The 20,237-nt window shown below is 66.9% G+C and overlaps 2 protein-coding genes across 2 annotated transcripts; both read left to right on the top strand.

Annotated features, from left to right (window-relative positions):
* The first annotated feature begins 1,944 nt into the window (after positions 1-1,944).
* On the top strand, positions 1,945-4,823 carry PGLS (6-phosphogluconolactonase). Its single transcript, XM_064437100.1, has 5 exons — positions 1,945-2,264; positions 3,483-3,590; positions 3,665-3,766; positions 4,157-4,297; positions 4,461-4,823. Exons 1-5 carry the CDS (start codon positions 1,986-1,988, stop codon positions 4,596-4,598), a joined length of 768 nt encoding a protein of 255 aa, XP_064293170.1. The 5' UTR covers positions 1,945-1,985; the 3' UTR covers positions 4,599-4,823.
* Positions 4,824-7,705: 2,882 nt separating this feature from the next.
* Positions 7,706-20,186, top strand: COLGALT1 (collagen beta(1-O)galactosyltransferase 1). The gene is made up of 12 exons (XM_064437317.1): positions 7,706-7,961; positions 9,141-9,251; positions 9,987-10,104; positions 10,193-10,327; positions 12,210-12,402; positions 13,696-13,815; positions 14,543-14,619; positions 15,340-15,446; positions 15,555-15,687; positions 18,052-18,179; positions 18,296-18,502; positions 19,902-20,186. Exons 1-12 carry the CDS (start codon positions 7,741-7,743, stop codon positions 20,167-20,169), a joined length of 1,818 nt encoding a protein of 605 aa, XP_064293387.1. The 5' UTR covers positions 7,706-7,740; the 3' UTR covers positions 20,170-20,186.
* Positions 20,187-20,237: the final 51 nt, after the last annotated feature.

Below are 20,237 nucleotides of genomic sequence, written 5' to 3' on the forward strand. Positions count from 1 at the left end.
CAGGGGCAGGACCGTGCACTTGGCCTTGCTGGACCTCAGGAGGCTCTCCCAGGCTCCCCTCTCCAGCTTGGCCAGCTTTTCCTTGCCTATACACATTCTATACATAGAACAGAGATAGAAATATGTATATGTACAGATATATAGACACTATCACCCAGCTTTGGATGATATCTGAGCTGGATGTTCCCTTCTATCAGTCTCTCAGTTCTTCAAGGATACAGATGTAAAACAAACGCTTCCCTGTCTCTCAGCTCCCTCCTCAGGCCACCAGGCTCTGCTGTGCCGGGCTCGTGTGCTTCCTTGTTATTACTGAGCAGAAAATTCCATTTTTTTTCAGGATGTCAGGCCTGCTCGCGGGAAGGCCGGTGCTGAGGCTGTATGGACCCCGGCTGAGGGAGGAGGGGCAGTAGGAAGGGGTTTGTGCTTGGGTGGTGGATGAGAAATAACAGAGTAAAGCTCAGCCCACCACCACCTGCTGCCCTCTGCCAGCAGAGGGATGTGGGGTTGTAGAGTCAATCATAGAAAGTCCTGACTGCGAAGGGACCCGCAGGGACCATCGAGCCTGGCTCACGGCCCTGCACAGGACACCCCAAATTCACACCGTGTCTCTGAGGGCCGTGTCCAAGTGCTCCTTGAATATCGCCGGGCTGGTGCTGCGATGCCTCCCTGGGGAGCCTGTGCCAGGGCTCCACCACCCTCTGGGGGAAGACCGGTCTCCTAAACCCAGCCTAACCCTCCCCTGGCACATCTCCCTGCCATTCCCTCGGGTCCTGGTGTTGGTCACCAGAGAGAAGAGACCAGCCCTGCCCCTCCTCCTGCCCTCGGGAGGGAGCTGCAGAGCGCCATGAGGCTGCCCTCGGCCTCCTCTGTTCCAGCTGAACAAACCCAGGGATGAGAGAGAAACAAGAAATGAGAAGAAGCTCCGTTGCTGTGCGGGTGCCAGAGCAGGGGCACAGGCTGCCCAGGGAGGCTGTGGGGTCCCTTCCCTGGAGACATTCACCCCCCGCCTGGACGCGGCCCTGTGCCCCTGCTCTGGGGGTGCCTGCTCCAGCAGGGGGTGGGACAGGGTCATCTCCAGGGGTCCCTTCCGACCCCCACCACTCTGGGATTCTGTGGCTTCAGCCACTCCTTGTACGGTTTCCCCTCTAAACCCTTCCCCAACCCCGTGGCCCTTCTCCGGACACTCTCCAGCAGCTTTATACCCTTTATATTCTCTATATCCTTTATATCATGGATATCCTACACCCTGTGGCGCCCAAACCTGCCCGCAGCACTTGAGGCGAGGCCGCCCCGGCGCGGAGCAGAGCGGGACAATCCCCCCCCCCCCTCGCCCGGCTGCAAAGCAGGGCTCGATGCCCCCCAGGGCACGCTGGTGGCTTGTGTTCAACTTCATCGACCAGAACCCCCCGGTCCCTCCCTGCAGAGCTGCTCCCCAGCCCCTCGCTCCCCAGTCTGTCTGTACAGCCAGGGCTGCCGTGCCCCAGGGGCAAAACCCAGCTCTTGGCCTTGGTAAACTCTGCATGGCTGGTGGTTACCCTGCAGGGCCTCTCTGCCTTCGAGGGTGTCAACAGTGCTAAGTCACTAAGCTGGGGTTGCTAGGCTAGGGTCACTAGGCTAGGCCTGCTAGGCCACGGGCTTGCTAGGCTAGGGTCAAAGGTTGTGGGGTCGCTAGGCTGGGGTCACTAGGTGAGGGCCAAAGGCTGCGGGGTCGCTAGGCTGCAGGGTCAAAGGCTGTGGGGTCACTAGGCCAGGGTCGCTAGGCCACAGGGTCGCTAGGCCGGGATCAAAGGACGCAGGGTCACTAGGTCAGGGTCGAAAGCCCTGGGGTTGCTAGGCTGGGGTCGCTGGGCTGGGGTCAAAGGCCGCGGGGTTGCTAGGCCGGGGTTGCTAGGCCAGGGTCGCTAGGCGACGGTCACTAGGCCGCGGAGTTGCTAGGCAACCGCGCGGCGCCCAGCGCGTCACTTCCTGCGCGCCGCCCCGCCGCCATGGCCGCCCCGCCGCCGCGCCGCAGCCCCGCCGTGTTCCCGTCGCCGCGGGAGCTGGGCCCGGCCCTGGCGCGGCTGGTGACCGAGCGGGCGGCCGAGGCGGGCGGCGGGCGCTTCGCGCTGGGCCTCTCGGGAGGGAGCCTGGTGGAGCTCCTGGCCCGGGACCTGCCCCCCGCCGTCGCCGCCGGCCCCGCCGCCGCGGGCCCGTGGCTGGTGGCCTTCTGCGACGAGCGGCTGGTGCCGCCCGGGCACCCGGAGAGCACGGCCGGCGCCTACCAGGTGAGCGGGGCCGGGCGGGCGAGCCCTGCCGAGCTCTGCAGGCTGCGAAACCGCCGCCCGGGCGGAGCTTCACAGGGCCGAGGGCCGGGTTTTGCACCTGGGGCGCGGCGACCCGGGGGCGGTGGAGGGCGGCTCCGCGGGGAGGGACCCGGGGGGGCCGCGTCTGTGGCGAGTTCAGCGTGGGCCAAGAGGGGCAGCCGAGTCCTGGGGGGCAGCGGGCGGCTGGGGCTGTTCGGTGTGGAGAGGAGGGGGCTGAGGGGAGCCCTTCTCGCTCTCTGCAGCCCCCTGAGAGGGGCTGGAGTGAGGGGGGGTCGGTCTCTGCTCCCAAGGAACGAGCGATGGGACGAGAGGGAACGGCCTCGAGCTGCGTCAGGGCAGGTTTAGGTTGGGTGTGAGGGGAAATGTCTCCCCTGCCAGAGCGGTCAGGGAGTGGCACAGGCTGCCCCGAGAGGTGGGGGAGTCGCCGTCCCTGGGGGGGTCAGACACCGCGCAGACGCGGCCCTTGGGGACGTGGTTTGGGGAGGAGGGGCGGGGTTGGGTTGGGGTTGGACTTGATGGTGCTCGAGGTCTTTTCCAACGTTAACGATCCTATGCTAAGCCCTGCTTTGCAGCCGGGCGAGGGGGGGGGGAGATTGTCCCGCTCTGCTCCGCGCCGGGGCGGCCTCGCCTCAAGTGCTGCGGGCAGGTTTGGGCGCCACAGGGTGTAGGATATCCATGATATAAAGGATATAGAGAATATAAAGGGTATAAAGCTGCTGGAGAGTGTCCGGAGAAGGGCCATGGGGTTGGGGAAGGGTTTAGAGGGGAAACCGTACGAGGGGCGGCTGGAGTCCCTGGGTTTGTTCAGCTGGAGCAGAGGGGGCCGAGGGCAGCCTCATGGCGCTCTGCAGCTCCCTCCCGAGGGCAGGAGGAGGGGCAGGGCTGGTCTCTGCTCTCTGGTGACCAACGCCAGGCCCCGAGGGAACGGCAGGGAGATGTGCCAGGGGAGGGTTAGGCTGGGTTTAGGAGAAGGTCCTTCCCCCAGAGGGTGGTGGAGCCCTGGAACAGGCTCCCCAGGGAGGCATCGCAGCACCAGCCCAGCGACATTCAAGGAGCACTTGGACACGGCCCTCAGAGACACGGTGTGAATTTGGGGTGTCCTGGGCAGGGATGGGGGCTGGGCTCGATGGTCCCTGCGGGTCCCTTCGCGCCCAGGACGCTCCCTGATTCCCTCCGCAGGCCCGGCTGCTGCCGCAGCTGCCGGCCCCGGGACCGCGCGTGCTGACCCTCACCCCCGGGCTCCCTCCCGCCGCCGCCGCCGATGACTACGCCGCGCAGCTCCGCCAGGTACCGGCCGGGGGGGCATCGGTTGGCGGGAGAAGGTGTTCCCGCCCCGGCTCCATCTCCCTTCCTCTCCGCAGGCTTTCCCGGGCGAGGATGTCCCCGTCTTCGACTTGCTGGTGCTGGGGGTCGGGCCGGATGGACACACGTGCTCCCTCTTCCCCGGCCACCCCCTGCTCCAGGTGAGCGCAGCCGCTGGCCCTCGGCTCCCACCAGCGCCCGCGGGGGGGCCCGCGCCCCCACCTTGTCCCCGGTAACTCGCGGCCGGCGAGTTCCTCACTTGGGGCTGTTGCCGGCTGAAAAATGAAGAGGAAGGGGGAAAAAAAAAAAGCTGTTGCAGGGAGAAAAAGGCTGTTGATGTTGACTTATCCCCATGCTTGGGGTTTGTTTTTTTTTAATTTCTCCTGGTTTTGGTGGAGGGAAACAAAAAAAGTAGGTGTTGGGTGGAGGCGTGGAAGGGCCGAGGACCCGCGGCTGCTCTCAGCGCCCGTCACTCCGCCCGCTCGTAGTCGATCCCCTCCTCCGAGGGGGTTTTTCCCCCTCTTTTCATCATTTTTTTTTCACTCCAATAGGAGAAAGAGAAAATAGTTGCCGCTATCACGGACTCCCCGAAGCCGCCGCCGGAGCGAATAACGTTAACCCTGCCCGTGCTGAACGCCGCGCGGATGGTCGTCTTCGTGGCTACGGGGGAAGGCAAAGCTGCCGTTTTAAAGGTTCGGACCCAAACCGTTCATCATCTTCGCAAAAACCCAAAGCGTCCGGGGGCGGAACGAGCGATCGGGAGGCTCCCGGCAGCCGCCGAAGCGCTCCGGGGGCGGTTCGCCGTCCCCTTTTGCCGACCGCTCGGCTGAGACGCCGTCCCCTCTCTCCCGACAGCGCATTTTGGAAGGCGACGAGGAAAACCCGCTTCCCGCCGCTCGCGTCCGGCCTCGCTCCGGGCAGCTGCGCTGGTTTCTGGACGAGGCGGCAGCCAAGGAGCTGAGCATCCCCGTCGAGAAACACCCCGTCTTGTAGAGCCGGCCAGGCTCGGGCGATGCGTTTGATCGTGGCGCTCGGTTGTGGCCCCGAACGGGCTTGTTTTTCCTCCCCTCCCCCACCTCTTTTTGGAACAAACGGTCCTTTGCCGAGCAGGAATTTCCCCGTAACGATCCCTTCGGTTCGGCGGGCGCCGGCTTGGAGTCACGCGCGGAGCGTTTCGGGCGCGACAGGGCAGCGCGATATTAAACGAGACGGATTTCAGCTCTTCTGCTCCCGGTTCTCCTTCCACCCGGCCGCGCTCTTCCGTAAGCGAGGGGCTCGAGGAGCAGGCGGGGGGTCCGCAGTGCCAGCAACACGAGGACGGACGGACGGACGCTTGTCAGAAAAGGCAGATGACTTCCACGCGCGGTGTTTCCGTGCCGGATCAGGGTAAAACAACCAAGAACTGAGGTTCTCAGGCTGGATGGGGATTTTTACGGATACATTGCGCAGAAGCCGGGTGGGGTTTGGAGCGTAAAAGCCCTGAACCGGCAGCACCGGGGCGCAGCCGCCCCTCTCGACGGCATCTTTCGGAGCCGCGGAGGCCAGGGCTGCCGGAGCACGAGCGGTTCAGCCTTCGTCGCCGAAGTCCGCGGGGTTCTGGTTTGTCCCGGCTGCCCGGGGTGTGTGGGTGGGTCCCGGTGGGAGCAGCGGAGGCGGCCTCGGTTAGCGGCTGGTCTCGGTACCCCTGAAATCGCCTTTAAGGAGACCCAGGCAGAAAGCGTCGGGATTTGCGAGTTCGGCGTGAACGCGGCCGCGACCTCGTTTGCATCCGCCCGACGGCCGAGCTCCGCGCCTCGAAAACGCCGAGTAAACCGGCCAAGCGGCCGCACGGGGACGAGACTCGGGAACCGGGAGCCTAAAGCGAGTTGAAAACGACGATTAAAATACCGTGAGTCCCGTCCCGCTGCCCCGCTCGGAGCTGACGAACAACGTGGGTCGGAACGAGACGGTTTTGGCGAAGGTGAGCCCGAAAACCCGCGGTGGGAACGTTCCACGCGCCCGGTCGGGGGCGCCGCGTCTAGAAACCGGCTTCTCACGCGCGGCGGCGCCGCGTTATCCCTCCGGTGATTCCAAAACCTTTTTCCATCCCCCTTTATAGCTTTTCTGTACCATCCCCCCGTCTCGATTTCTTTGGGGCTTTGGCCTTTTTGACCAGCTCGTGGGGGGGATGACGCAAGCGCCGGGTCCTTCCGCGCAGGGTTTCCTGTTCCTGCGCGTCCCGGGGAGGGGCGTGAAGGGTGTCAAAACCCGCCGGTTGCGTAAGGGTAAAAATGGCCAATTTTTGTTCGGCTCGATTAGGGAAGCGAGAGCGGGCGCGGAGCGGGGCCGTTCCCGTCCTACGCTCTCAAATTTGGAAATAAATGAGAAAAATCCCGCTCCAGGGTCGCGCTCGGCCCCGAATTCCTCGCCCGCTCCGTCGTGGGGTGGCGGAGAGGGGACGAGGCGGGCGGAACCGAGAGCAAATTTGGATAAATCCGGTGGCGCTTTCCATAGCGCCGTGTCAATTTACAGCCCGAACCGCTTCAGCATCCCCAAATCTAAACTCCAGACGCGGCGTTTCAGCCTCGTCTCGAACGGTTCTGTGTTAATTAACGGTAGCCAACAATTATTCCTCGGGTGGAAATAGGCGTGGGCGAGCGAAGGGCCTGGGCTAGCGCCGTCCCGCCGCAGCGCGCGATCCCGCCGGGAGAATTTCTGCCCTTCCTCTACCGCCCTTTCCCGGAGGCGTTTCTGCGTCTGCGCGGGCTCGGCGGGATTGCGGCGCCGGGGAGGCCTCGGCAGCTCCGCGGGGAGCGGGCGGCGCGGCTCGGGTCTCGCTACGGCTCTACCCGGCGGCGCGAGGGAGGTTCCGCAGCCTTTAGCCTCGCTGGGAATGGTTTGTAGGCGCCGTGCTGCCGCGGTTTGGCGGGAATCGCCTCCCCGGCACGCCGCCGGCCGCTCCCGAGCGTCGGAGCGGGAGGAAAGGGGGCGGCGGCGGCATCGCTCGTGCCCCGAAGGCAGCCCCCGCGCCGGGGCGGCGCTGGGAGGGAGGGAAAGGAGGTTTTGGATGGAAAAAAAGTGCATTTTGAAGGTCAAAATATGTGAAAGTGTGAAATTTTGAGAGTAAAAAATGAATTTTGAAGGTAAAAAGGCTTGAAAGGGTGAAATTCTGAAGGTAAAAGTAATTTGGAAGGTAAAACTGCGTGAAGTTTTGACGGCAAAATACGCAAACGCAACATCGAGGAGGTAAAACACGAGACTTTTAAGGCAAAACACTTGAAAGTGACATTTTATTGGGAAAACATTGGCATTTTTTAAGGGAAAATAGTGGAAAGTTTGAAAGTCTGAAGGTTGGGGGGGCGGGGGGGGGCCGCGGGACCCCTCCCCCCACGGGTGTGACCCTCCCCCACCCCCCCACCCCCCCCCGCGGGGGGCGGCGATAGAGCGATGGGAAATGGCGACACGCGTGGGCGGGGCGTGTCGGGGGGGGGGAGGGGGCAGATCCGGGGTGGGGGCATACAGAGCCATGGGGGGGAGGGGAGAGATGGGGGGGTGGGGGGGGAGGGGAGGGGACAGAGCCATGGGGGGGAGGGGAGAGATGGGGGGGTGGGGGGGGAGGGGAGGGGACAGAGCCATGGGGGGGAGGGGAGAGATGGGGGGGTGGGGAGAGATGGGGGGGTGGGGGGGAGGGGACAGAGCCATGGGGGGGAGGGGAGAGGTGGGGGGGTGGGGGGGGAGGGGAGGGGACAGAGCCATGGGGGGGGGAGGGGACAGAGCCATGGGGGGGAGGGGAGAGATGGGGGGGGAGAGATGGGGGGGTGGGGAGGGGAGGGGACAGAGCCATGGGGGGAGGGGAGAGATGGGGGGGTGGGGGGGGAGGGGAGGGGACAGAGCCATGGGGGGGAGCGGGAGGGGGGCGGGGCGAGGCCGGAATGGCGGGGTGGGGGGGGAGCGGGAAGCGGAGGGTGGGCGTGGCCAGAGCGGGAGGCGTGGCCACGGCGCGGAGGCGCGGGCCGCGGCGGGTCCCGGCCGGCGGGGCGCGGGGCGGGGCCGGGGCGGGCGCGCGGCGGGGGGCGGGCCCAGGGGCGGGGCGGGGCCGGGGCGGGCGCGCGGCGGGGGGCGGGCCCAGGGGCGGGGCGGGGCCGGGCGGCGCAGGATGGCGGCGGCGCGGCCGTGGCCGCTGCTGCTGCTGGCGCTGGCGGCGGGGCCGGGCCCGGCGGGCGGGTACTTCCCCGAGGAGCGCTGGAGCCCCGAGTCGCCGCTGCGGCCGCCGCGCGTGGCCGTGGCGCTGCTGGCGCGGAACGCGGCCCACGCGCTGCCCGCCACGCTCGGGGCGCTCGAGCGGCTGCGGCACCCCAAGGAGCGCACGGCGCTCTGGTGGGCGGGGCGCGGGGGGGGGGGCGCGGGGGGGGGGAAGGGGAGGGACACGCGTGGGGGGGGAAGGGGCGCGGGGGGACACGCGTGGGGGGGGAAGGGGCGCGGGGGACACGCGTGGGGGGGGAAGGGGCGCGGGGGACACGCGTGGGGAGAAGGGGCGGGGGAAGGGGCGCGGGGGACACGCGTGGGGAGAAGGGGCGGGGGAAGGGGCGCGGGGGACACGCGTGGGGAGAAGGGGCGGGGGAAGGGGCGCGGGGGACACGCGTGGTGCGGGGAAGGGGTGGGGGGACACGCGTGGGGAGAAGGGGCGGGGGAAGGGGCGCGGGGGACACGCGTGGGGAGAAGGGGCGGGGGAAGGGGCGCGGGGGACACGCGTGGGGCGAAGGGGCGGGGGAAGGGGCGCGGGGGACACGCGTGGGGCGAAGGGGCGGGGGAAGGGGCGCGGGGGACACGCGTGGGGAGAAGGGGCGCGGGGGACACTCGTGGGGCGAAGGGGGGGGAAGGGGCGCGGGGGACACGCGTGGGGCGAAGGGGCGGGGGAAGGGGCGCGGGGGACACGCGTGGTGCAGGGAAGGGGCGCGGGGGGACGCGTGGTGCAGGGAAGGGGCGCGGGGGGACGCGTGGGGAGAAGGGGCGGGGGAAGGGGCGCGGGGGACACGCGTGGGGAGAAGGGGCGGGGGAAGGGGCGGGGGGACACGCGTGGGGCAAAGGGGGGGGAAGGGGCGCGGGGGACACTCGTGGGGCGAAGGGGGGGGAAGGGGCGCGGGGACACGCGTGGGGCGAAGGGGGGGAAGGGGCGCGGGGACACGCGTGGGGCGAAGGGGGGGGAAGGGGCGCAGGGGACACGCGTGGGGCGAAGGGGGGGGAAGGGGCGCGGGGACACGCGTGGGGCGAAGGGGGGGAAGGGGCGCGGGGACACGCGTGGGGCGAAGGGGGGGAAGGGGCGCGGGGGACACGCGTGGTGCAGGGAAGGGGCGCGGGGGGACACGCGTGGGGAGAAGGGGCGGGGGAAGGGGCGCGGGGGGGACACGGGGCGGGGGGGCATGAGTGGAGGGGGACGCATGGAGGGGGTCGCGGGGCTGGGGAGCCTGTGCGGGGGGGGACGCTCGAGGAGGACGCGTGGGGAGGGGGCGCGGGGCGGGGGGGGGACACACGCGTGTTTTTGGGGTGCCCCCCCAGGGTGGCCGTGGATCACAGCGTGGACAACACGACGGCGCTGCTGCGGGAGTGGCTGGGGCGGGTGCGGGGGCTCTACCACCGCGTGGAGTGGCGGCCCCTCGAGGAGCCGCGGTGAGGGGGGGCACGCGTGGGGGGGGGCACGCGTGGGGGGGCACGCGTGGGGGGGCACGCCAGTGGGGAGCACCCGGGGAGGGGGGGCGGGGGGAGGCCGGCCAGGGAGGGGGGGCTCAGGCGCTGCTTGGGAGGGGGGTGGGGGTGCCCCGTTGGGGGCGGGGGGGGCGTCTCCCGTGGGCTGTGGGTGCCTGGTTGGGGGGGGGCGAGGGGGGGGGGATATGGGCTGCGGGTCCTTAGGCTAAAGGGGGTCCCTGTGGGCTGGGGGTGCCCAAGTTTGGGGGTTCCCAGGGCTGTGGGTGCTCAGATTTGGGAGGGTCACTGTGGGTGCCATGTCCTGGGGGGGGCTTGCTGTGGGTGCTGTGTCTCAGGCTGTGGGTGCCCCATCCCGGGGCGGGGGTCCCTGGGCTGTGGGTGCTGTGTCTCAGGCTGTGGGTGCCCCACCCTGGGGCAGGGGTCCCTGTGGGCTGTGGGTGCTGTGTCTCAGGCTGTGGGTGCCCCATCCCAGGGCGGGGGTCCCTGGGCCGTGGGTGCTGTGTCTCAGGCTGTGGGTGCCCCACCCCAGGGTGGGGGTCCCTGGGCCGTGGGTGCTGTGTCTCAGGCTGTGGGTGCCCCACCCCGGGGCGGGGGTCCCTGGGGCGTGGGTGCTGTGTCTCAGGCTGTGGGTGCCCCGTCCCGGGGGGGTCCCTGCGGGGCGGGTGGGCGCGTTCATCCCCCACCCCCCCCCACCCCCAGGTCCTACCCCGACGAGGAGGGTCCCAAGCACTGGCCCCCGTCCCGCTACGAGCACGTGATGAAGCTGCGGCAGGCGGCGCTGGACTCCGCCCGCGCCATCTGGGCCGACTACCTGCTGGTAAGGGGGCGCGGGGCCCCCCGGGCGGGGGGCGCAGCCCGCGGCGGCCCTGCGGGGGCTGACGGCGCCTCGCGGTGCCGCTGGGCAGTTCCTGGACGCCGACAACGTCCTGACCAACCCCGACACCCTGGGGCTGCTGATGGCCGAGAACAAGACGGTGGTGGCGCCCATGCTCGACTCGCGCGCCGCCTACTCCAACTTCTGGTGCGGGATGACGGCGCAGGTGGGGGCCGGTCCCTGGGGTGCTGGGTCCCATGGGTGCCACGTTCTCCACATCCTTTGGGTGCTGGGTCCCCTGGGTGCCACGTTCTCCACGTCCTCGGGGTGCTGGGTCCCCTGGGTGCCGTGTTCTCCACGTCCTCGGGGTGCTGGGTCCCCTGGGTGCCGTGTTCTCCATGTTCTCGGGGTGCTGGGTCCCCTGGGTGCCACGTTCTCCACGTCCTCGGGGTGCTGGGTCCCCTGGGTGCCGTGTTCTCCATGTCCTCGGGGTGCTGGGTCCCCCGGGTGCCACGTTCTCCACGTCCTCGGGGTGCCGGGTCCCCTGGGTGCCGTGTTCTCCAGATCCTCTGGGTGCTGGGTTTTCTGGGTTCTCTGGGTGCTGGATCCTTGGGGTCCCCTAGGTGCCAGGTCCCCTGGGTGCTTCATCCCCGGGGCACTGAGGGTGCCAAGTCCCCTGGGTGCCAGATCCCCTGAGTGCTGGGTCCTTTGGATCTCCTGGGTGCCATGTGCTTTGGGTGCTGGATCCTCGGGGTCCCCTGGGTGCTGGATCCTGTGGATGCTGGATCCTCTGGGTCCCCTGGGCACTGGATCCTCGGGGTCCCCTGGGTGCCATGTCCCCTGGGTGCTGGGTCCTCCGGGTCCCCTGGGTGCCGGATCCTCGGGGTCCCCTGGATCCTCGGGGTGCCCTGGGTCCTCGGGGTCCCCTGGGTGCTGGGTCCTCAGGGTCCCCTGGGTGCTGGATCCCCTGGGTGCCGGATCCTCTGGGCACTGGATCCTTGGGGTCCCCTGGGTGCCAGATCCCCTGGGTGCTGGATCCTCGTGGTTCCCTGGGTGCCAGGTCTTCCGGGCACTGGATCCTTGGGCTCCCCTAGGTGCCGGATCCTTGGGCTCCCCTGGGTGCTGGATCCTCGGGCTCCCCTGGGTGCCGGGTCCCCTGGGTGCCAGATCCTTGGGCTCCCCTGGGTGCTGGGTCCCCTGGGTGCCGGCTCCCCTGGGTGCTGGATCCTCGGGCTCCCCTGGGTGCTGGGTCCCCTGGGTGCCGGGTCCCCTGGGTGCCGGATCCTCGGGCTCCCCTGGGTGCCGGGTCCCCTGGGTGCCGGGTCCCCTGGGTGCCGGGTCCCCTGGGTGCCGGATCCTGGGGCTCCCCTGGGTGCCGGGTCCCCTGGGTGCCGGGTCCCCTGGGTGCCGGATCCTGGGGCTCCCCTGGGTGCCGGCTCCCCTGGGTGCCGGATCCTCGGGCTCCCCTGGGTGCTGGGTCCCCTGGGTGCTGGATCCTCGGGCTCCCCTGGGTGCCGGATCCTCGGGCTCCCCTGGGTGCCGGGTCCCCTGGGTGCCGGATCCTCTGGGCACTGGATCCTTGGGCTCCCCTAGGTGCCGGATCCTTGGGCTCCCCTGGGTGCCGGGTCCCCTGGGTGCTGGATCCTCGGGCTCCCCTGGGTGCCGGGTCCCCTGGGTGCCAGATCCTCGGGCTCCCCTGGGTGCCGGGTCCCCTGGGTGCCAGATCCTTGGGCTCCCCTGGGTGCTGGGTCCCCTGGGTGCCGGGTCCCCTGGGTGCCGGATCCTCGGGCTCCCCTGGGTGCCGGATCCTGGGGCTCCCCTGGGTGCCGGGTCCCCTGGGTGCCGGATCCTCGGGCTCCCCTGGGTGCCGGATCCTCGGGCTCCCCTGGGTGCCGGATCCTTGGGCTCCCCTGGGTGCCGGGTCCCCTGGGTGCCGGATCCTCGGGCTCCCCTGGGTGCCAGATCCTTGGGCTCCCCTGGGTGCCGGGTCCCCTGGGTGCTGGATCCTCGGGCTCCCCTGGGTGCCGGATCCTGGGGCTCCCCTGGGTGCCGGCTCCCCTGGGTGCCGCGTCGCCGGTCCCGCGCCAGGCAGCCGCGGCCTCTCGCAGGGTTACTACCGGCGGACGCCGGCCTACCTGCCGATCCGGAAGCGGGAGCGCCGGGGCTGCTTCGCCGTGCCCATGGTGCACTCCACCTTCCGCAAGGAGGCGTCGCGGGCGCTCGCCTTCTACCCGCCCCGCCCCGACTACACCTGGGCCTTCGACGACATCATCGTCTTCGCCTTCTCCTGCCGGCAGGCGGGTGAGCGCCGGGGCGCCGGCGTCGCCTTTGGGCGCTGTCAGCTTTGCCTTTGGGCCGGCGGCGGTCTTAGGTCAGGGCCAGTGTCAGCTTTGCCTTTGGGCCGGCGTCGGTCTTAGGTCAGGGCCAGTGTCAGCTTTGCCTTTGGGCCGGCGTCAGTCTTAGGTCAGGGCCGCCGGTGGCTTTGCCTTTGGGCCGGCATCAGTCTTAGGTCAGGGCCACTGTCAGCTTTGCCTTTGGGCCGGCTTTAGCTCTGGGCTGGCTTTGGGCCGTGTCGGCTTTGCCTTTGGGCCGGCTTCGGTCTTAGGTCAGGGCCGCCGGCGGCTTTGCCTTTGGGCCGGCGTCGGTCCTAGGTCAGGGCCGCCGCCGGCTTTGCCTTTGGGCCGGCGTCGGTCCTAGGTCAGGGCCAGTGTCAGCTTCGGCTTTGGGCCGGCTTTAGCTCTGGGCTGGCTTTGGGCCGTGTCGGCTTTGCCTTTGGGCTGGTGTTGGTTTTAGTTTAGAGCTGGCGGCAGCTTTGCCTTTGGGCCGGCTTTGCTTTTGGGCCGGTATCAGTTTTAGTTTTGGGCCAGTGTTGGTTTTAGTTTTGGGCTGGCAGCGGCTTTGGACCAGCTTTGGCGTTGGGCTGGTGTCGGCTTTAGTTATGGGCCGGTGTCAGTTTTAGCTCTGGGCCAGCTTTAGCTTTAGGCTAGCTTTGGCTTTGGGCCAGCGTTGATTTTATTTTTAGGCTGGCGTCAGCTTTGCCTTTGGGCCGGTGTCAGTTTTAGCTTTGGGCTGGCGTCAGCTTCAGCTGTGGGCCGACTTCAGCTTTGGGCCGGCGTTGGTTTTAGTTCTGGGCTGGCGTCAGCTTTGCCTTTGGGCCAGCATCTGTTGTAGCTTTGGGTCGGTGTCAGTTTTAGCTTTGGGCCAGCTCCAGCTTTGGGTCGGTTTTAGCTTTGGGCAAGTGTTGTCTTTGGGCTGGCATCAGCTTTAGCCTTGGGCTAGTGTTGGTTTTAGCTTTTATGGTGTTTAGTTGGTATTGGCTTTGGCTTTGGGCTGACGTTAACATTAGCTGTAACCTCGCTTAACTTCAACTTCAGCCTAGTGTTAGTTTCAGGCTGGCTTAACTTCAGGCTCACTTAACTTCAGCTTCAACCTAGCATTAACTTTTCCACTGCTTAACTTTAACTTCAGCCTGGTGTTAATTTCAGCGCCGCTTAGCTTCACCTTCAGCCGGGCGTAACTTTGACTCCAGCCCGGCTTAACTCCAGCCCGGCTTAACTCCAGCCCGGCTTAACTCCAGCCCGGCTTACCCTGCAGACGTGCAGATGTTCGTGTGTAACCGGGAGGTGTTCGGGTTCCTGCCGGTGCCGCTGCGCTCCCACAGCACCCTGCGGGACGAGGCCGAGAGCTTCCTGCACGTCCAGCTCGAGATCATGGGTGAGGGCGGACGGACGGACGGACGGACGGACACGCCCGCTGCGGTTTCACCCCCCTCCCCCGCCCGGCGCCCGCCCGGCGCACAGGGGAGCTTTGTGCTGTGCCGGGGCACAAAGGCCCTTTGAGGGGCTGGGGTGGAGCTGGGGGGGTGGGGTGGAACTGGGGGGGCTGGGGTGGAGCTGGGGGGGCTGGGGTGGAGCTGGGGGGGTGGGGTGGAACTGGAGGGGCTGGGGTGGAACTGGGGGGGGCTGGGGTGGAGCTGGGGGGGTGGGGTGGAACTGGGGGGGCTGGGGTGGAACAGGGGGGGCTGTGATGGAACGGGGGGGGCTGGGGTGGAACGGGGGGGCTGGGGTGGAGCTGGGGGGGCTGGGGTGGAACTGGGGGGGCTGGGATGGAACAGGGGGGGCTGGGGTGGAACTGGGGGGGCTGGGGTGGAGCTGGGGGGGCTGGGATGGAGCTGGGGGGGCTGGGATGGAACGGGGGGGCTGGGGTGGAACTGGGGGGGCTGGGGTGGAGCTGGGGGGGCTGGGATGGAACTGGGGGGGCTGGGGTGGAACGGGGGGGGCTGGGATGGAATGGGTGGGGTGGGATGGCTGGGATGGAATGGGTGGGGTGGGATTTATTACCGCTCGCTCTGGCTCTGCCCCCCCCGTCCCAAGGCTCCGGTCCCAGGGGGGGTCCGGGGGGGGCTTCACCAACTGAGTCCCTCCCCCCCTTCCCCCCCCAGTGAAGCACCCCCCAGCGGAGCCCTCCCCCCACGTCTGGGTGCCCCCCAAGGTCCCCGACAAGATGGGCTTCGACGAGGTGAGGCGGGGGGGGCTTTTCTGTAGGACTTGGGGTGTTCCCCCCTTTCTTATCAATTTTTGGGGTGGTTTTTCCCTTTTCTTCTGAATTTGGGGGTTCGGGTACCCCCCCCCCCCCCCCCCCCCCCCGATTTTGGTGTGTTTTTCTCCATTCTTGATTTTGGGGCGTTTCCCTTCCTTTCGTCTCATTTTTGGGGTTGGTTTTTCCCTTTTCTTCTGGATTTTGGGGGTGTTTTTCTCCCTTTCTTCTAAATGTTGGCGGTGTTTTTTCCCTTTTTTCCTGGATTTCGGGGTTCGTTACCTCTCTCTCCTCAATTTTGGGGTGTTTTCTCCCTTTTTTTCTGGTTTTGGGGTTGTTTATTCCCCTTTTTCTTCTGAATTCTTTTCAAATTTGGGGGTTTCTTTTCCTCGCTTCTGAAATTTGGGGGTCTTTTTTTATCCTCTCCTGGATTTGGGGTCTCCCCTCCCCCCCCCATGTTCTGGATTTTGGGGTGTTTTTTCCCCTCTCTTCTGAATTTTTGGGGGTTTATTTTTAATCCCTCCTGGATTTGGGGTTTCCCACCCCCATATTCTGGATTTCGGAGGATGTTTTTTCCTCTCTCCTGGATTTTGGGAGTTTATTGACCCTCTCTCCTGCCTTTGGGGGTTCCCCGCACCCCATACGCTGGATTTCGGGGTGGGGGTTCCCCCCCCTCTGAAGTTTGGGCCCCCCCTTTCCCAGGTGTTCATGATTAACCTGCAGCGACGGGCCGACCGGCGGGAGCGGATGCTGCGGACGCTGCACGAGCAGGAGATCGCCTGCAAGCTGGTGGAGGCTGTGGACGGCAAGTGGGTCTGGGGGGGGGTCCCAAGGGGGTCCCGTGGGGGTCCCGGGGGTCCGGGGGCGTCCCAGGGGGGTCCCTGGGGAAGGGTCGCAGGGTCGCGGGTGCGTTGCAGGGCCATGAACAGCAGCGAGGTGGAGGCGCTGGGCATCCGGATGCTGCCGGGGTACAAGGACCCCTACCACGGGCGGCCCCTCACCAAGGGGGAGCTGGGCTGCTTCCTCAGCCACTACCGCGTCTGGCAGGAGGTGAGGGGGGCACTGGGAGAGGGCTGGGGGGGGCACCGGGTCAGGGCTGGGGGGCACTGGGAGAGGGCTGGGGGGGGCACCGGGTCAGGGCTGGGGGGGGCACCGGGTCAGGGCTGGGGGGCACCGGGAGAGGGCTGGGGGGGCACCGGGTCAGGGCTGGGGGGGCACCGGGTCAGGGCTGGGGGGCACCGGGAGAGGGCTGGGGGAGGCACCGGGTCAGGGCTGGGGGGCACCGGGAGAGGGCTGGGGGGGCACCGGGACAGGGCTGGGGGTGGGGTCAGGGCTGGGGGGCACTGGGACAGGGCTGGGGCTGGGGGAGCACTGGGGGGGATGACACTGGGACGCTGCCAGGGGGACACTGGGATGCTGCTGGCGGGGGGGGGGAAGGGATGGGGGGCCCTAATCCCGATGGGAAGGAAGGGGAAGAGCCCCCCTGTGCTGTCAGCAAGGGCGGGATGAACCCCGACGGGAGGGAGGGGACAAGGGGAAGGGGTCGCGTCCCCAGTCCCGGCAGTGAGGAAGGGGTCGCGTCCCTGATCCCGAGGGAAGGGAGGGACGAGTCCCTGATCCCGACGAGTCCCTGATCCCAAGGGAAGGGCAGGGACGAGTCCCTGATCCCAAGGGAAGGGAGGGACGAGTCCCTGATCCCGACGAGTCCCTGATCCCAAGGGAAGGGCAGGGACGAGTCCCTGATCCCGACGAGTCCCTGATCCCAAGGGAAGGGAGGGACGAGTCCCTGATCCCGACGAGTCCCTGATCCCAAGGGAAGGGAGGGACGAGTCCCTGATCCCGACGAGTCCCTGATCCCAAGGGAAGGGCAGGGACGAGTCCCTGATCCCGACGAGTCCCTGATCCCAAGGGAAGGGAGGGACGAGTCCCTGATCCCGACGAGTCCCTGATCCCAAGGGAAGGGAGGGACGAGTCCCTGATCCCGACGAGTCCCTGATCCCAAGGGAAGGGCAGGGACGAGTCCCTGATCCCGACGAGTCCCTGATCCCAAGGGAAGGGAGGGACGAGTCCCTCATCCCGACGAGTCCCTGATCCCAAGGGAAGGGAGGGACGAGTCCCTGATCCCGACGAGTCCCTGATCCCAAGGGAAGGGCAGGGACGAGTCCCTGATCCCAAGGGAAGGGCAGGGACGAGTCCCTGATCCCGACGAGTCCCTGATCCCAAGGGAAGGGCAGGGACGAGTCCCTGATCCCGACGAGTCCCTGATCCCAAGGGAAGGGAGGGACGAGTCCCTGATCCCAAGGGAAGGGAGGGACGAGTCCCTGATCCCAAGGGAAGGACAGGGACGAGTCCCTGATCCCGACGAGTCCCTGATCCCAAGGGAAGGGCAGGGACGAGTCCCTGATCCCAAGGGAAGGGAGGGACGAGTCCCTGATCCCAAGGGAAGGGAGGGACGAGTCCCTGATCCCGACGAGTCCCTGATCCCAAGGGAAGGGCAGGGACGAGTCCCTGATCCCAAGGGAAGGGAGGGACAAGTCCCTGATCCCGACGAGTCCCTGATCCCAAGGGAAGGACAGGGACGAGTCCCTGATCCCGACGAGTCCCTGATCCCAAGGGAAGGGCAGGGACGAGTCCCTGATCCCAAGGGAAGGACAGGGACGAGTCCCTGATCCCGACGAGTCCCTGATCCCAAGGGAAGGGAGGGACGAGTCCCTGATCCCGACGAGTCCCTGATCCCGAGGGAAGGGCAGGGACGAGTCCCTGATCCCGACGAGTCCCTGATCCCGAGGGAAGGGAGGGACGAGTCCCTGATCCCGACGAGTCCCTGATCCCAAGGGAAGGGCAGGGACGAGTCCCTGATCCCAAGGGAAGGGAGGGACGAGTCCCTGATCCCGACGAGTCCCTGATCCCAAGGGAAGGGCAGGGACGAGTCCCTGATCCCGACGAGTCCCTGATCCCAAGGGAAGGGAGGGACGAGTCCCTCATCCCGACGAGTCCCTGATCCCAAGGGAAGGGAGGGACGAGTCCCTGATCCCGACGAGTCCCTGATCCCAAGGGAAGGGCAGGGACGCGTCCCTGATCCCGACGAGTCCCTGATCCCAAGGGAAGGGAGGGACGAGTCCCTGATCCCAAGGGAAGGGAGGGACGAGTCCCTGATCCCAAGGGAAGGGAGGGACGCGTCCCTGATCCCGACGAGTCCCTGATCCCAAGGGAAGGGCAGGGACGCGTCCCTCATGCCAAGGGCCAGGCGAGGCGGGTCCCAGGCCCTGCGGGCACCGCCTGGCTCCCGGCCGGGTGTGGGCAGTGTCGGGGACGGGGACGGGTGGGGGGTCGCTGGGGCCCCCCCCAGGCCTCGCAGGCGAACCGGGCACCTTCCCCTTTCCCCTACAACCCGGCGTCCCCCCCCCCGCGCAGATCGTGGCGCGGGGGCTGCAGAAGTCGGTGGTGTTCGAGGACGACCTGCGCTTCGAGATCTTCTTCAAGCGGCGCCTGATGAACCTGATGCACGACCTGGAGGCGGCGGGGCTGGCCTGGGACCTCATGTCAGTCCCTCCGCGACCCCCCACCACCTCCCCCCCCCACCCCACGCCCCCCCGACCGCGGTAACGCCGGCATCCACTCACCGGCGCCGCTTTCGGGCTCTCCCTCGGCCCCACAGCTACATCGGGAGGAAGAGGATGCAGGTGGAGCGGCCGGAGAAGGCGGTGCCGCGGGTGAGGAACCTGGTGGAAGCCGATTATTCCTACTGGACGCTGGGATACGTCCTCTCGCTGCGGGGCGCCCGCAAGCTGCTGGCGGCCGAGCCCCTGGCCAAGATGCTGCCCGTCGACGAGTTCCTGCCCGTCATGTTCAATAAACACCCGCTGTGAGTCGTCGGGGGGGTGGTCCTGGGCTGGGCGTGGGGGGCGGCTGCTGCTTCTGGGGGTGCAGAGGGTTCCCCGAGGCCCGCGGGAGCTTGGGGCGCTCGTGGCCGTGGCTGCGATGCCTTTCTGATACGGGGGTCGCGGCTCGGCTTGGGCCTTCGGCGCTGCTTGACCTCGGCGGCGGCGCCTTGGAGCTGGGTTTTGTGTCCCCCCGGATCCATTTTCCCCTCAGAGACCATTTCTTGGCCCTTTGGAGCTGGGTTTTGTGTCCCCCGGATCCATTTTCCCCTCAGAGACCATTTCTTGGCCCTTTGGAGCTGTTTTTTGTGTCCCCCGGATCCATTTTCCCCTCAGAGACCATTTCTTGGCCCTTTGGAGCTGGTTTTTGTGTCCCCCGGATCCATTTTCCCCTCCAAGACCATTTCTTGGCCCTTTGGAGCTGGTTTTTGTGTCCCCCTGGATCCATTTTCCCCTCCAAGACCATTTCTTGGCCCTTTGGAGCTGGTTTTTGTGTCCCCCGGATCCATTTTCCCCTCAGAGACCATTTCTTGGCCCTTTGGAGCTGGTTTTTGTGTCCCCCGGATCCATTTTCCCCTCCAAGACCATTTCTTGGCCCTTTGGAGCTGGTTTTTGCGTTCCCTGGATCCGTTTTCCCCTCAGAGACCATTTCTTCGCCCTTTGGAGCTGGTTTTTGTGTCCCCCTGGATCCATTTTCCCCTCAGAGACCATTTCTTGGCCCTTTGGAGCTGGTTTTTGTGTCCCCCTGGATCCATTTTCCCCTCAGAGACCATTTCTTCGCCCTTTGGAGCTAGTTTTTGCGTCCCCCCGGATCCATTTTCCCCTCAGAGCCCATTTCTTGGCCCTTTGGAGCTGGTTTTTGTGTCCCTTTGGCTCCATTTTCCCCTCAGAGACCATTTCTTGGCCCTTTGGAGCTGGTTTTTGTGTCCCTTTGGCTCCATTTTCCCCTCAGAGACCATTTCTTGGCCCTTTGGAGCAGGTTTTTGTGTCCCCTGGATCCATTTTTCCCTCGGAACTGGCTTTTCTTGTCCCTTTGGCTCCGTTTTCCCTCAGAGCTAGTTCCTTGTCCCTCTGGAGCTGGGTTTTTGCATCCCCTTGGCTGCATTTTCCCCTCCGAGCTGGTTCTTGCATCCCTTCGGATCCATTTTCCCTCGGAGCCGGGTCTCCTGTCCCTTGGGAGCTGGTTCTCTCACGCCTCCGGCTCCGTTTTCCCCTTGGAGCTGGTTCCTCACCCCTTTTCATCCGCTTCCCTCGGAGCATTTTCTCCTCCGGCGTCCTGGCAGCCCTCCGAGCTCCCCAGGACCTCCTACCCCAAAATCGCTCCTATTCCGGTGGGGAAAAAGCCCTTTTCCCGGCTCCCCTAACGCATCTCTCCCTCGCCAGCGCCGACTACACCAAGCACTTTCCCCGGCGGGATGTGGTGGCGTTCTCGGCCGAGCCGCTGCTGGTGTTCCCCACGCACTACACGGGGGAGGAGGGGTACGTCAGCGACACCGAGACCTCGGTGGTGTGGGACGACGAAGCCACCGCCACCGACTGGGACCGCGCCAAGTCCCAGAAGATGAAGGAGCAGCAGGAGCTGAGGCGGGAGGCCCAGAACTCCGACGTGCTCCAGTCGCCCCTCGACAGCGCCGCGCGGGACGAGCTATGACCCGCCGGGGGGCTTCGGGGGGGGGGTTTCGGGGGGTGGGGGGCACACGCCGCTTGAAAAGTCTATTT

Source organism: Phalacrocorax carbo, chromosome 30 (assembly GCF_963921805.1).
Source record: "Phalacrocorax carbo chromosome 30, bPhaCar2.1, whole genome shotgun sequence".
Taxonomy (NCBI): domain Eukaryota; kingdom Metazoa; phylum Chordata; class Aves; order Suliformes; family Phalacrocoracidae; genus Phalacrocorax; species Phalacrocorax carbo.

Coding starts and splice junctions, on each gene's coding strand:
- PGLS (XM_064437100.1), top strand. CDS start 1,986: ATGGCCGCCCCGCCGCCGCGCCGCAGCCCCGCCGTGTTCCCGTCGCCG. Junction 2,265..3,482: donor GCACGGCCGGCGCCTACCAG/GTGAGCGGGGCC, acceptor TTCCCTCCGCAG/GCCCGGCTGCTGCCGCAGCT. Junction 3,767..4,156: donor CCGGCCACCCCCTGCTCCAG/GTGAGCGCAGCC, acceptor TCACTCCAATAG/GAGAAAGAGAAAATAGTTGC.
- COLGALT1 (XM_064437317.1), top strand. CDS start 7,741: ATGGCGGCGGCGCGGCCGTGGCCGCTGCTGCTGCTGGCGCTGGCGGCG. Junction 15,447..15,554: donor GTGGAGGCTGTGGACGGCAA/GTGGGTCTGGGG, acceptor GGTGCGTTGCAG/GGCCATGAACAGCAGCGAGG. Junction 15,688..18,051: donor ACTACCGCGTCTGGCAGGAG/GTGAGGGGGGCA, acceptor CCCCCCGCGCAG/ATCGTGGCGCGGGGGCTGCA.